General features: G+C 39.0%; 2 protein-coding genes across 2 annotated transcripts in view; one reads left to right on the top strand and one right to left on the bottom strand.

The window, feature by feature from the left end:
- The window catches only part of ACAD11 (acyl-CoA dehydrogenase family member 11), a 29,113-nt gene that overhangs the window by 5,662 nt on the left and 7,259 nt on the right, over window positions 1-16,192 (bottom strand). Inside the window, exons 8-14 of the mRNA XM_054273866.1 lie at window positions 15,704-15,810; window positions 15,443-15,566; window positions 13,713-13,790; window positions 13,194-13,332; window positions 12,969-13,076; window positions 11,727-11,825; window positions 166-232 (exon numbers count right to left, since the gene is read on the bottom strand). Of these exons, the coding sequence (XP_054129841.1) occupies window positions 166-232; window positions 11,727-11,825; window positions 12,969-13,076; window positions 13,194-13,332; window positions 13,713-13,790; window positions 15,443-15,566; window positions 15,704-15,810 (722 nt within the window). The remainder of the gene's footprint in view (window positions 1-165; window positions 233-11,726; window positions 11,826-12,968; window positions 13,077-13,193; window positions 13,333-13,712; window positions 13,791-15,442; window positions 15,567-15,703; window positions 15,811-16,192) is intronic.
- On the top strand, window positions 7,850-9,798 carry ACKR4 (atypical chemokine receptor 4). The gene has a single exon (XM_054273869.1). It carries the CDS (start codon window positions 7,850-7,852, stop codon window positions 8,909-8,911), a length of 1,062 nt encoding a protein of 353 aa, XP_054129844.1. The 3' UTR covers window positions 8,912-9,798.

The raw sequence follows: 16,192 nt of genomic DNA on the forward strand, positions 1-16,192 counted from the left end.
CAGGCTACAATAGACAGGTGCTGAGGTTTAAAACATCCTTCTAATTTAGGAGCAATCCAACTGGTAAAGGCAACTAATGGCATTTCACTTAACAAAATTTTTGCAAGCAGCAACTCCTCCAGGGAACAAGTTTTAGAGGATTCTGAGTCTCCTAGGAATTCTTACCTGGATGCTGATGAGTTTTTGGTTTTGCCCATTACAATTGCAACTTTGCAATTCGGGTTCCCAGCACCTTAAAAAAAGTGGCAAACACAAAAATTGTTTTTAGTATAAAATCTCAATGTAGAATGAAATTAAGTTTCATAACAAGAAACTCTACTGCCTTCCTTTTGTGAGGCAGGAAATGCAATCTACCCCTGTGTTTATATTCTGAGTAGCACACCAGAACAAAATACACATTAGTAGTTAACATGTAAAAGGGAGCTGACTTGTGGCAAGGGGAACATGAAAAGCCAAATATCCAAACCCTCCAGGTCCTATTCCTATGATTCCTAATCACCTATTCCTATGAAAAGAGAACAAGAAGGTACTTGAAATGGAATCTGATTACTGGAATGTGATTCAGTCTCCATTACTGCTGAGCAAATAAGTGTGATACAACAGCCCATCTATCAAGGTGACATGCTGCCGTTTCAAAAGTAAAACTTCTAAAAAACTTCTTCAACCCATAAAGACTGGAGGGTCTATGTGGGAATGAAACACCAACCACATTATAACCAAATTATGCAGATAAGGCTATCAAAGGGTTACCATGATAACTTTGCTACTGCTTCAGCATAACTTTTCTGGAATGCAGGACTTCTCTCCCTTTACACAAACGATTTTAGGTTGCACTTTGAAGAAAGATCTGAGTGAAAATTGTCACCTGAAAATAGCCTGCTAGCATTTTAAGTAATTGATAACATTATTTGAGATGTTTGTTTTTATGCACAGATTTATTAAGCCTCTGTAGCAAAAAGACAGCACTTTAATGTACTAGTCCTGAAGAAGATTCTACTATTGATTAAAATAACATTTCTATGATCCTTAATCCTCCCTGTCTTTTTCTTCAAAGGTTTCTTAGTACCAAAGCATGCTCTCATTCCTTTCAAAGCCTCCCACAAACAACACAGCTAGGGAAAATACCCAATGGGTGTAGCAATCAGTAATTTTTTTTGTGCAGATGACTAGCTTTGTAGAGATTCAATTCAAGGCTTGATCTGTAGCAGCTTGGCTTTGTTCTGAGGTTAGAAGCAAATACAACTTCATGACTTCTCTGGCAGCTGTTCTCACAAGGCTTGGGAGACTCTGGTCTGGACAATACAACCACCTGGCTTTGAGCTGAGCCACTTCCTCCTACAAGCAGCCACTTTGATGGCCAGGAAGTGGGAGAGAGATTTATTTAATTGTGATAAACACTGCCTGTTTGGAGGGCCAGACTGCCAGATGTTTACTTTCCTCTTCTGCAATATGGTATTCAGCCATTATTTCCAGAGAGGGCCTAAAGAGTGGCCCACAAGCTGTACAAAGCCAACAAGCTAAAAATTCCAGTGAAAAGCTTTGGCCAGGGGCATAAATCAACTTGGCAAAAAAAATTACCAGACTGGATCCCAAACACTTGGCTCATTTGGGCAAATGCAACCAAAAGTAGCTGATCAGCCCCAAATGACCCAACATGTACTTTGCAGGGTACTACCCTGCACAGGGAAATGTCACCCCTGCACAAGGGGTATTTGACTCTTCTCCTTTTCCACAGAAGGTAAAGAATTGCACAAGTGCTATTTTCTAAAACAGACCTATGTTCAAGTGAGGTTTACAACAAAATATGTTTTGACCTTCTGGAAACGCCTGAAAAACTGTTTTGTAAATAATCCTCAAGCCACATCCCTGCTTCAAAACAAGGGCAAATTTAACCATGTCATTTAATCATTTAACCATGAAAAAAAAAACCCCAAAAAACTCACAAAACCTCAGAAGAAGCTTTCATGTTGAACTCAGTGAGGAGTTCACTAAGAGCTGGACATCTGGTTAGATGTTCTAAATCATTTGTACACATCTCTGGAAGGCAAATGAATACTCTCCAATTTCCTATCTAAGCACAGCAATGGATGGCAGATTCCTGGCCCTTCCACTCCTTAGAGTCTGAAATCCTGAAAAACTAAAATAAATTTTATGTCACTTTGACCCATAAAAGACCCAGAAAAAAAGTTCTAATGCAAGACTCTGAAAAACTCCAGTGCTTTGGAGGGAATGCAAACAGCCTGGATGGAATAAACATCTCTTTTGTAAATGACATTTTCACCTCACTTAGAGAATTCAGAGATGTTGCTGGAGGATGGAGGGCAAGAGTGAGAGAAGCCTGTTATTTTGGTAGGAGTTAGAAGTAGCTTTGCAAGAAAACTCACAATTGAAGAAACACTAGATGTTTCAGGGGGTCAATTTTAACCATATTGATGAGCTTTCAATAAAGTTTTCAATGTATATGACTGCACAAACCAAAACGTTTAGACCACAGTGCTGCTAAACTGGCAAACATCTTTGGTTTAACTAACTTCTTATACTTTTGAACTCTTCATGGCACTCACATAGTGAGGCAAAGATAGTATTTTAACTTGTGCTTAGAGTGTTGATCACAATCCTATTAGAAGCCTAATCTTTGCTATCAGGGGTACAACATGCTTAAGTTTACTGATCTTCACACAATCAACTTATAGAGGTTCTTTCTGGTGGAGAGACTACTAAATGTGGCAACCTTTGAGCACCACCTGTACTTGAGGAATCTGCCATAAAGTCTGTTCTTAGAAGCCAGTAGCACTTTAATTCTTACAATCTATTTATTTTTCAGTGTTCAGTCTTCAATTTCCTGTCTAAGATGACTAAGGCCAGATGAACTACTGCCTGAATGCTGAATACCTATGGTTTTTGCCACACTGGCTGCTGCACCCCTCAGCCCAGCAGGTTACTTCTCTCTGCTAAAGGTCAGGGGTCTGTGGGTGCTTACAGACCTGTCAGCCTCCTGTTCTTCTTGTAGGAGAGTTCTGGCCTCTCCTACAAGAAGAAACTGGTCTTGTAGGACCAACACCCTTGAGATGTTGGTCCTACAAGGATGTGGATGGCAGCATGGTACTGATGGTTGGAACATGGGAGTCTCCTGATGGAGAAAAGGGACACACACAGGCACATCCCACCAAGAGCCTGCAGTAATTTCTCTCCACCAGCATGTTGTATTCCACAGTTTTATCTCATCTTCTCCAGATAACAGTGCAGGCAGCTGGTTCATGGAGGGCAAAGCCCACAGCTGTAGCTGCAAGCAAACAGGCAATGCTGGGGCTGTGCAGCTCAAGGGCTTTGCAGTCCTGCCACTGAATGTGGCTGCTGGAGCTCACAGGCTCTGGTGGTGCCAGTGAGAGCAGCTGCTCAGCTTAGGAATAGTCTTTTCCTTGCCTTCATGCCACTTTCACATAGCCACAAGTGTTTTTACTCAAAATCTATTTTGTATTCACTCCTACTTCCTAATTTTTGTTATTTTTGACCCTACTGAAATACACACATGATAATATTGCTTCTTTACTCTGACTGGAGGGATCTGTCTTCCCTGCACCCCTGAAAGGTTACAAGGAGCTGAGCAACTGCAATAAGCAAGGGAGGATTCACATGAACTGCCTTCCTACAGCCTGCCCACAGAACCTCTTGGGCACTTCTGCAGGCAACACACAATTCCCTGACAGCATTCTCAGCTCTAGCCTGATTATTCAGTCTTGTTGGAGACCCTATTCAGACAAAGCCTATTCAGAACTGAAAATCTCATTTGTTTTTTTAAAGAGACAGAGCTCAGGCCTCAAAGCCATGACATGACCTGTGAGGAGATGGCTGGGAAGGAGCTCAAGCATCTTTTCTGCCACTGTGAAGAGCACCAGTGAAGTACTGTGATAACTCAAGATGAAAACATTGCAGAAATATGCACAAATATTGTGGCACTCTTCCTCTAGGCTGCAATTCCTCTCCTAGCCCATTTTACTTTGTCATTCTGAAACAAAATATAGGATGTGGAAAACATCTGTCCATTACATTCTTAGCTGCCCATTTTTAAGAATCTTTCCTTTCACATATTTCAAAATAATTGAAGCACAGACAGAAGGTTAATCCAGTCATGGCAGGTGCACCAGTGTGCCATAAACGCCCAAAATCTGACCTCTGGTCTCCTTAATATCTCTCTGTGTTGCTGGGCTTCAATATTGCATTTACTGAAGCTCATTAGATTGTTATCTGATCCAGGATAATTCAAACAGGTCACTAATTTGATTATGAGATTGACTGGCAACATTCAAGCCCCTGAGAACTCTCCCCCAGGATGCAGGAATATCTGCTTGTACTCTGGTTGACAATTCACATATTTTCCTTAGCATCTTTCTGGTTTCACACACTGAAAGAACCCCTTTCCCCACCTCACAAAAATCAACTCATCTTTCTATTGTATCCCCTAAGAAGTTATGTAAGGAGGGGATGTAAGGATCCCTTTAAACCTTACACAATCAGCCATCAAAAGCACAGTACTGCCCTGAGGAAAGAATGGAGTGACTCCCTGTGGTGTCTGGGCCAGTAACTCAGCCCCAGATGCACCTCCTTTCCATCCTTTTCACCTTTTTAATGTGTTGTTTGATAAAAGCCTCTCGATGATGTATTAAACATTTGGACTTCCAGGAATAAAACCACAAACAACAAAGAGAAGCAGTTAAGAGCGTCCTGACCTTCCAAAGAGCAGTCACAGTTTGTTGGAACAGGAAGGAATGTAGGAAGTGTACATGTTCAACACAAGAAGAGTCTCCAGGAAAGCACAATTTTTAAAAGTTTTTTTTTTAACTGTCAAGTCAAAATGAAAGTGCAACGGACTTCCACATGAGGGTGTGGTGTTTGAAGACAAAATGCAATGTGTCAGAGCAATTCAGATCACTTCACTGAGGCACATCTCAACTGCAGTACCTGCTACTCATCTGCTGACAAAAGGTTAGTTTTGTTTTAATTCTTACTGCTCTGTATATTGGATGATATTTTCTTTGCATACATTAACTCTTAGTTAAGTAGGCTTTACAGAGATCTATCATTTCACTAAGGCACATCTCCTTTCCAGTATCAAAATCAGATTTCCTCAGTAGCAGGACAGAATACTGCTTAATTTATCAGAGGAAAAAAAATCTGTCTGTTAAAACTAGGGATATTAACCTAATTCACCATCATTCATACAATCCTACATGAAGTTTAAATACACAGAAACACTGAATTTTTATCTGACTGGAAGGCTGAAACAATTCTGCAAGAAAGCATGCAGTTGCAGATTTAATATATTTATTAGTATAATAGAAAGCTACTTGAAAAACCAGCAGCTTCTGAGCTGTTTGGGTACTTGTGGGCAGTTTGCACATGATAAAATTCCTTTCTGTCATATCATTCTGAGAAGCTCCAGCTGGAAGATGCAGTGTGCCCACAGCAATCTGCTCCTGTAAGCAATTCCAGGTGGGCATGGCTCCCTGTGTGGGATGGAGACTAAACTAAGCTTTCCCACCACTCTTCAGTGCCCGACTCCCACAGGGCTGCTTGGCTGTCTGCAATGGGCACACGCTCGTGTGCCTGAGAGACAGCAAAGCCAGGAAAGACAAACCCGAGCAGGCAGGGGAGCCAAAACGTAACTGTGCTTCTAAGGAGAAATGTCAATGTAGCATTCCAGATAACTTTGTTTCTGTCATGAACTCAGGGCAGGCAAATCTTATCAGGCAGCAGAGCACAGAGTCACAGCCAAACTGCTTTGTCATACACAGACTTTTTAAAGTTTGCCCTGAAATGTTTACTGGTTTGCTTTCAAGTAAATTTGCCAGTGATACAATTTGATTAAGTATTCCTTGATGGGTTCTGTATTAAGTGTTTTAAGACCACAAGAAAAATATTTTCATTTAACTTCTAATTTTCCTCAAATCTCAGCTAAATGGATTAAACTCTTCTTGCTGCAGTTTCTCTTCTACTAAAAAAATTAATAAAATAAAGGTTATTTTGCTGCTGATAACTAAATCTTTCCTCAAAGTACAAAAAAGCTGCAAAAGATTACTGCTGCTGGAAAATCCTGCTAACACAGCTTGTTAGGCATGGAACAGACATCCCTTTGCCAAAGTATTAAGTAGAGTGACTGTACTTTTCCATTCTGCACATCTCATTAAAGATGACAATAAAGATAACAATAAAGAAGAAATTGCAAGACTTAAAAAGGAATAATCCTTTTTTAAAGTTTGATGGAAAGTGTTTTGTACTATTCTGTTAACATTTCAAAGTCATTAAAGATGGAGCCAAACAAATAGTTAATATTAAACTAATACACTTTAAAAATCTGGCTAAGGGAATCACTGAAAAAAATCAAACAAAAAAAATTCATTCCTCCATTTCTCTCTATTTAATTGGTTTGCACCCCTTATTATGAGATCAATCAGTAACTTATTTTTTCATAGTAGATAGATATATTAAAAATCTTCAGGAGTTTAAATATTCACTTAAACTTCATTTAAACAATTGTCTAAGAATGCAGAAATGGTATTTGCATTTTTCTTTCAGGCTTGAAAGAGCCAAATTGTAGCTCTGGGACAGAATATCAGATAACAATCTGCTTTCAGCAACATTGACCTCAAATTCTAAACACTGCTATGATGCCAAAAGGGGAACATGTTTTTCATTCTCAGCTGATTTTTGCTACTGCTGCTAAGAACCTTAGTCCCATTTATTTCAAGGAAACAGGGTACTGCAGGACTGTATTTTACAACAGACAAAATTTCAGCACATTAGTCAATGAACACAGTTACAGGAAAAGAAGAAAATAATGCAGGACACAAACTTGCTTAAGACCTAATCTGAAGATATAAATGCTTAAACTTCAACCCTAAGCTGGCAGTAAGAAGCCAGCCTCAGTGTTTACAGAGTAAATCCATCATGAGATCATACTTCAAAAACCAACAGTTTCTGAGCTGTTTGGGTACTTGTGGGTAGTTTGTATATTTGGAAATAAAATTCCTTTCTGTCATAACATCCTGAGAAGCTCCAGCTGTAAGATGCAGTGTACCCACAGCAATCTGCTCCTGTAAGAAGTTCCACGTGGGCATGGCTTGCTGTGTGGGATAGAGACTAAATTAAGCTTGTTCTGCTGCTGTTCAGCAACAGACTCCCTGCTGTGCTTTCTGTAATGGGCATGTACAGTAAGAAACAAACAAAAACATTCTCCTTGTACTATACTCATATCCAAAATTTGTCAGAATTTATGACAGCAGACACCTGCTTGCCTCAGCTCTAATCTGCTTGTATTCCTTATACACCTGGACTGTGTATTTACAGCCTTCAGCTGGTATTGCTTTGCTTTGCATAGGCTGGAGAGGGGAAGGTATAATTCCAACCCCACAGAGGTACAGAGTTATATGCAATGGAATTTTGTCAAACATAACACAGTTGGAGCAGTTAAAGCAATGATGGCTCCTTGACTCAAATGCAGAAATCAGTGAGGGGCACTCCAGGCATTATACAACCTCAAATGCTAAGGTTAAGGAAAGCATTTCAATTGAATCCATTTTACAAGTATTGCCCACACTGATGTCCTCAGTTACCCTATTTCATGTGAGAACTTGAGATGGTCTGCTCTGCCTCAGTTACTGTCTAGCTTCACTTTGATTATTCACAAATGTATTCTGAATATCCAAGTTCCTTAAATTTGAGATGTATAAGCAGCCCTGAGGAAGGGTTTTAGGCTTCAACAGAAATTTTAGAACTTAAACCCAATATTATTCCTTTGGTGCTCCCTTCTCCCCACTTTTTTGTGTCTTGTAGCTTTGCCACGGTCTGAGACATGAATAACTCAACAGATTACTGGATTGACGATGAGGAGGATGACCTCAACCCTCTTATAGATTACAATACCTATGAGCTTCTCTGTGAAAAAAGTGATGTGAGAAATTTCAGAAAACTATTCCTCCCAGTGTTCTATGCACTGGCTTTCACAGTTGGAGTGGCTGGAAACTCACTAGTGATTGCAATTTATGCCTACTGCAAGAAACCCAAGACCAAGACAGATGTGTACATCATGCACCTTGCCATCGCTGATCTGCTCCTGCTCTTCACCCTCCCCTTCTGGGCTGCAAATGCAGTGCAGGGATGGGAACTTGGAAACCCCATGTGCAAGCTCACTTCTTCTCTGTACACCATGAATTTCAGCTCCGGCATGCTGTTCCTGGCCTGTATCAGTGTGGATAGGTACAGGGCCACTTCTGAATCCCAGGGCCATAGAAGAGTGGGCAAACACTGCACTGTTACCTGCCTCTGTGTCTGGCTGGCTGCCACTTTCCTCAGTATCCCAGAGCTGATATTTAATCAAGTCAAGACACACAATGAGAGGAACGAATGCCTTCCCATATTTCCAATGAACATGGAAACACTCTTAAAATCAACCATTCAAATCCTGGAAATTATCCTGGAATTCCTGCTTCCTTTCCTAGTAATGCTGATCTGCTATTCTGCCACTGCTCGGGCAATCTTTAGGTCTGCAAATGTTAAGAAGTCCAGGCCTTTCAAGGTGCTGCTGGCAGTAGTGGCTACTTTCATTGTCACCCAGCTACCCTACAACATTGTGAAGCTGTGGCGAGCCATAGACATCATCTACATGTTGGTGACAGACTGCCAGGCCAGTAAAACCATGGATGTGGCACTCCAGGTCACCAAGAGCATCGCTCTGTTCCACGCCTGCCTTAACCCCCTCCTCTACGCCTTGCTGGGCGCCTCTTTCAAAATGCACATCATGAAAATTGCAAAAAATTACGGGTACTGGAGAAGGCAGAGGCAGAATGGAAGACCTGAAGAAATTTCTATGAATTATGAAGACCCTACTGAAGAAACAGTCAGTTTCACTATATAGGCCCTCCATTGCTTCCACCATCTTACATAACCAAGGGAATTGTTTACTAATTCCAGGGGGTATTGCTTCTAGAGCTGCTTCTCTGCAAGTCAGCTTTCAGATGAATTTCTGAACCTGCCAAGACATCACAAAGCACTTTCAAGTGGAACATGTTTATTGGAATCAAGCAAGAACTGAATACTGAAACCCCTACAAACAACCCAAGATATTTACTAAACAACAACATCAAAGAACTCAAACAAAAAAAAAGCACCACAACAAAACCCAAACACCTAAAAGCACCCCCAAAATTTAAATTTCCAAGTGTCACAGTACTAGGCAATTAAGCAACTATGTAATGAACAACCTGTACACATCTAAGTATGTGATTAAAACAGAGGAAAAAAAGGTCACCAATTAAATAAAAGGAACCTTTGTACCAGAAGTTAATAATCTTGTGTTTCTCCAACTATTTTATAAAACTTTAGAACATTTGCCTAACAGTTCAGCTCCATTTCTCAACTCAACTATCATTCCATAGATAACCTTGCAGATTGAAATGAAGCATAAGCTTATGGCTGAGAATTGAGAGGGAGAAAGAGGGGGGAAAAGCCATTCCCTATGTTTCTACAAATATATAGCAGCAGCAACATCCTCCACAAAAACACTCCAGCAACTCCTTTTCTATAACTACAGGAAAAATGATCTTTCATCTCTTCTTTTCTGCTCACCCTAAGCTTCAACCAGTGCTTGAAGGGTGGCTGTCATACTCTAGATTTTTATAAATGTAATAAAAATTTCAGGTAATCATCAGATACAAGGTCTGGAATTTTTATTTAGAATTGTTAAAATTAATCAAGCACTGCAATAACTGCATCTGCTAAAATATATGAAGATATAATAAAATCAAAGAATAGAAAAAGTGCACTGGCTTTTGTTTTTTCTTATCTTTATTTTTGTTTTATTTTAGTAGGTACTGACATCTCTCATCACAGGCATTTACCAACCAGCAAATGGGAGAGGCCTTGCTTGATAAAAGAAAGAGCTTCCCATTCCATATGGAGCTCATGGATTTACAATTTTTACAAAGAGAGGTACCAAGGCCATCCCCTGCCACAGTGTTGGGAGGGGTTCCAGGGAAACAGCAGTTTTCCATGAGTCACTGGAAGCATTTCAAACATACTGGCAAGCTAGCTTAGCTTTCAAAATGAAGCAGTGGTGTTACAGCATTCTGTCCTTGTCTTCAAACATCCTGTGCGCACTGACAAAATGTCTCATCTACAGATTAGAAAAGCCAGCAAGAATCTCTCATTTTTAGATACTGTTCCTAGTTACACAATTATGGACTGGAACAAAAAGCTCTAAAATGACAGACAAGAAACAACAGTAGCATAAACAAGACATGAGCCTCTTCTCCGTGTTTGGATTACAAAACCTTACAGAATGTCTGCCCAGAATGTTTTGAGAAATACTAGGGCGTGAACAGATAAGTCAGAAGTGCCTGACAGGTTTTCTGCACATACACCATAAATCTGACCTATTTAAGCCATACTGGACTTGCTATACACATGCAGAGCATAGTAAGAAACCCCACTTCTTCCATGAAGTAACTGACTCCTTGCATGTGTGATTTATGACTTGCCGTCACAAATACAGAGGGATATTCTGACCAGACTTCCAGGCTTCTGGGATTCCCACACATCCAAGGTTTTAATGTCCCAAAAGTCAAAAAACCCCAACCAAAACCAAAACCAACAACAACAAAAAAATTCTTTCCCAGCCAGGCAGAAAGAGAGAATAATACAGAGTCAAATGAACACGTTTCTCGAACTTCTTGGGATTGCAGTGCCTTTTATGCATCTGTCTTTATGCAAATCTGACTGCACTCTTCATATTTATTAAAAATAAGGCAAACCAAATAATGCTGTCTTATGTTTACTCTCTTTTTTATAATTCACATAATATTATTTTGTGTGTGTGTGACCCCCTAAAACTTTCTCAGTTACTTCCTCAGGGACTGCATTGCATAGCTGGGAGACAGTGACCAAGAGCAAAGGCTAAAAAGCCAGCAGTTAAGCAACACTCTTAGGTCAGGAGACAAGATTCCATGCCTCTTTTTGCTGCCAGTTTTACAGGAGTAGAACAGAGAGAGAGATCTATCTTCTGGTGACTCCAAGTATTGCACAAGCATGTAGCAGCAGCTAGCTGTCATAATCATGTACATAAATGAAACATTCCAGTTTAACAACTTGGTTTATTTACTTGGATTCCAAACTCCCAGGGAATGATGACTTTCAAGTTGCTGTGACATGTTTTGGCAAAAAAAGTAACAGTACTACAATATCAGGGACAGTTGCCACTTACAGTACAATGCATTGATTTTACTGGGAATTATAACATAAGGAAATCTCCTTTAATAGTCGGTCCAGCTGCACCACAGGCTACTTTAAAAGCAGCCATGTTTTACTGTAGCTATATGGTTCTCTCAAGCCTCTCACACAAGCTGCCAAAGACAGCTTCAGGAAAATAAGGCCATAAATATGTAATTTAACTGATAGAAAGAGGTAATGTTTAAAGAAAATAGCAGCATTCACTCTGAGCACAAAATTCAGAGGTTCCAAAAAGGGCCCAAATCCCCAAACTGGATTTGAATCTTGGACTTTGGTTCATAGAACAAAAGCTCAATTCAGCTCCTTCTGCTGCTTTACATTCTATTGCCTTTACTCAAGAGAAGACAAATTTTCATCTCAGAAATGGAGCAAAGTAATTTTTTTTTTTCAATAGTTCTTAAAAAAAATTCTACCTTAGCCATTCTTATTTAGGTTTCCACACTTACCACTGCTCCACCACTTCTTGCCATTGATCACATAGCTGTTCCCATCTCGCTCAATGCTGCATTGCATATTGGTGGCATCACTTGAAGCCACATCAGGTTCTGTGTCAAAGGAAAAAAACAAACCGCCAGATTAAATATAAAGGTAATACAAGCTTCACAAATATAGGGCTCTGGATACACTATTAAAAGTTTTGCTCCCAGTAGAAAAACTCTTTGAAGACCCTCGCTGCTGGTGGTCAAAAGAATTCCTGTTTTCCAACAATCTGTTATTCACAGCCAGCTTAAATGTACTTGTTCTTGGCCTTGGACCACCCTTTGCAATCAGCCTTCTTCCTTTCCTTCTCTTTTTAAATCCTTTATCCTTCTATTGTACTTATAGGTAACAGTCATATTTCTCCTCAGCCTGTTTTCTCCTCCTGGGTTCTTCCCAAGCAAAAATAGAGATTGAAAATAATTTTGTGGTTGTATACGAAATACACTACATGAAGTTGTCAGCAAAATGTCATCAATGATTTTCTGGAATAGGAAAGATTCTCTCTCTCTCCTTTCACTGTTACATCTTTTTATAGGCCATCTACTTTAAAACAAAAGTATCTATCTCCTCTTCTATCTATCTTCACACAGTGAAACAGAATTTGCAAAGTAAATGTTTGCAAGGCTGAGTTCTCTCAGTTCCATTTAAAACAGGAGGATCAAGATTTTGACATCACGTGTTCCAAAAGCTACCTTCCAGAGATGCTGAATGCCACAAGCTTTCAGGAGCAAAACTAAATACAATGCTGAGCTATGGACATAAAGCAAGTTATTTCTGAGTCGTGTCTTAAAAAAATCTAAGAGACTGCAAAACCACACAACTTTAATCACAATAATCATACTTAGACCCAATTGTGTGTGCCTAGAGAACTCCACAGCACACTACAAGGAAGGGTAAGTTCTACTGCAAACCTGTTTGGTACTACAAATTTTATTTTACTAGTACAAAAAGGAAGCCAAAAATACATAGAAAGCAAATACTAATTACTGGAACCATGAAAATTGGCAACTACCAGGAAAGGCAGTAAGGCTGCTCCAGTTTGCATTCACACCTCATAGGTGATTTTATATTCAAACACATTCACTGATACTGAATTAGTACAGAAATGTCCACTGTAACACACAACTTGCAGTTTTCTACTCTTCCCTGCATACACCACATGAAGTTTCAACCAATTGGCTCTAACTTTCTTCTGGAGAAAAACTCACCTGTCATGCAGAAGCAAGAACTAATCTTCCCTTCTAGGAGAGGCTCCAGCCACTGTTTCTTTTGCTCTTCAGTGCCATACATGTGGAGGACCTCCATGTTTCCTGTGTCTGTAAGAAATCAGCAGTCATGATTACTGCTCGAGACACACAGCCTGTAAGGTGTGAGATACCCAACTTTTTAATGCTCCAGTGCCATAGTTTTGGGATTAAACCAGGGCTGCTAACCTGGTGCATGACAGTTGAAAACCTCAGGAGCAATAAGGGATCTCCCTGTCTCCTCAGCTATTAGGGCATAGTCAAGCTGGCTGAGACCACTGATATCTGGGAGGAAAAGGTTCCACAGACCTTCTGCTTTGGCCAGTTCCTGTCACAAGAATCAACAGAAAAAACATCAGCAATAAGTCATAAAAAAAAAAAATCCTGCTTTGCAACACATTTTCTTCGCTCCTGCCTACCCTACTGTCCAATATATCTGATGGTTTTTGCACTAGCTATTCTGAAATTGCAGGTTCAGTCTTTGATTTAAAGGTCAGATATACCCCTCTCAGACTTCATTTTGTTTTTCTTCTCTCTCATTTGTTTTCTCATTTTTTCCATACTTCCCTCTTCCTTTCTTTTCACTGTTCCTCGCATTGTTTCTTTCCATGTAAAGTAAATTCTCTGACAGGATATACCAATCACTCTTATCCTCTGTGTCTGTGCTCTTTTACTGCTAGAGTGCTAAAAATATTTGTTATCCCATACCTTCAGTTTCTCCAGCAGTGGTGGTTTCTTCCATTTGTCCTCAGCATTTCTATGTTCCGTGTAATATTTTATTATTTCCTTAGAGAAAGTAAATAAAAGATGCTGTTTAAATTAAGAACACATGTAACACAAATAATAATACATCTCTTCCAGATCTATGACCCAAGGAACCAAGTAAAAAATATTCAACACAGGTTTACATTATATAGTTGGCTGCATTATAAAATTAAATATACCATTGGAAGTTCAATGGCAATCCATTCATTCTGCAAGACTTTAAATATCAGATGACCCCAATCAGTACATTAAATACTATTTGGGATTGTTTAAAGCATGCGATGGAGATAGTATCCTAGGAGGTCAGTATTTTCTGGAGATAAAAGCACCTACTGACAACAGTACACACAAGAGGCACAAACCCAAAAGTAAAACAACAAATAAAAGCCTGACAGTTAAGATTCAGACACATAACCCAGCTAATCTTTTCTTCACTGTGAGGAAAAAAAAGCATCTTCTCTTTCTGTCAAAATAATTCCTTAACAGATAATGTAAGCAGTCATTCCAAGCACCAGTCAATGGTTTTAAGTGAACCTCTAAATTCAGCAATCTTAGTATTTTCACAAACATGTTTTAGTGAGGCACAGAACTTCAAATCTGGCCCAAACCTAGTTATAAACTGAATAAAAGTAGTGCCCAGTTCTGAAAATGACACAATAAAGACAAATGGCCAAGCAGAATTCACAAGTCCTGATTCACAACCCCCGTTACCAGAAATAACATCCAAGCACAACACAACTCATCTGAAAAACTTGCATGTTTTTTTGTGGTTCATTTGTTTTTTAAAGAAAATATTTTAATTATTGCAAGGCTTTCTTGGACAATCCAAAACTACAATCCCAACTTAGTCACAGAGATACTTTCTAAGAAACTTTGCACATCAAGAGCTACTGCCCTCGACTCCTCCTTGTGATAAGTAGATGTATTCATTAAATGTTTAGATGTTTTCTGCCTTTCTGCTTGACTTGGAAAAAAACATAATTCAAAAAGCCAAAATAACAAATTCTGCATCAAAAGCCATCTGTACTTCCACGAGGTTAAAAGCTGAACCAATTTTCTATGTGGAAATTCCTAACCTTCCTAGGACATGAAGTAAACTACTTCATCTAATTTTCCCTTCTACTAACTATAGACTTCGTGTATATTTCATTATCTGATTTCAAACTTTCATGGGTATTAGATATATTCAGGAATGAGGCTATTCTGACACATTATGCAATCCCATTTTCTGTCACAGCCTAAAAAGCAAGAAACGGAAAAATGCATCTTCATATGGTTAAAATCAGCAGTTTCTATTTTTAAATAGGTGTCTTTCAATTCAGTATCTGAGAGTTCTAGGTGGTTGTTAGTCTAACAAGTCTTCTGGCAACTTCCTCTAAAAAGTAACTCTTTCTAAAAAAGAAGGTTTTAGACTTCAAAAGTTTAAAAAACCTCTTTAATTAACAATGCACACAACATTTTAATGATGTATTTTAATCCTGAAAAGAAATAACGCTCTCTATAATGATTTCTGATAATATTTTACAATGCCACAATCATTATTGCATGAAAATCAGGCTCTTTTGGGAAAAAAAACTAATTAGGAAGACATGACTTCTATACATATTTTTACATTTTTATAACATCTAGTCAGAAAATGTTCCTTTATAAACAAGTTGAGGAAAAGCTTTTACCTTCTCAGCTGGATAAATGTGCTGCTTCATGAACTGCTTAACCTTCCGCAAAATTTCTTGGCCTTTCCTGCTTTGATGGAAGAGCTCTCCAGAAGTGCTGTGCTGTGTGCTGCAGAAGGATGACCTAGGGAAGAACATTCCATGCAGTAACAAGACCAGATTTTCCCTCATAATAACATAAGCTGCCTTAGGCATTTAAATAAATGAAGATGTTGGAAAAGCTTTGCCTTGCCTTTGACCAGTAATCTAGACCACTCTTACCTTTTTGAGAGCTCTAATCCTCTTTGTGCCAAAGGCTCCACAAGCTTTGCAAATTCATGACTATTCTCTGCAGAAGCATTTCCAATAAGATACCTGGCATATACACCCTAAAACCAAAAGAAAACCATATATGTTATAATTATGCACTTAAAATTGTTTCTTTAATACACAGGTGATTTCTCCAAATATAAAAGTAACACTTTAATGCACATGGTCTTAAAAGGAAAAGATATCTTACTGGGATTAGCATATCTTACTGATATATGCCAATATTGGTTTTGGTACATATCTGATATAATTGAGACGTTTGCTGCACAAGAGTTAAAACAATATCCCAGCTAAACCAAACAAAAGGCAAATGACAAAAAACAGTAGTGGAAAAGTAAAAAATAAAAAAGAAAAGATAAATGTGTGCACATGATATGGCAAATGAGCCCAGCCTGTCCCTCAAGCCAACCGACAACAGCATAGACATACAATTATTACCCA

Source organism: Melozone crissalis, unplaced genomic scaffold (genome assembly GCF_028551555.1).
Source record: "Melozone crissalis strain CALT ecotype California unplaced genomic scaffold, PUWL_Pcris_2 ptg000016l_1, whole genome shotgun sequence".
Taxonomy (NCBI): domain Eukaryota; kingdom Metazoa; phylum Chordata; class Aves; order Passeriformes; family Passerellidae; genus Melozone; species Melozone crissalis.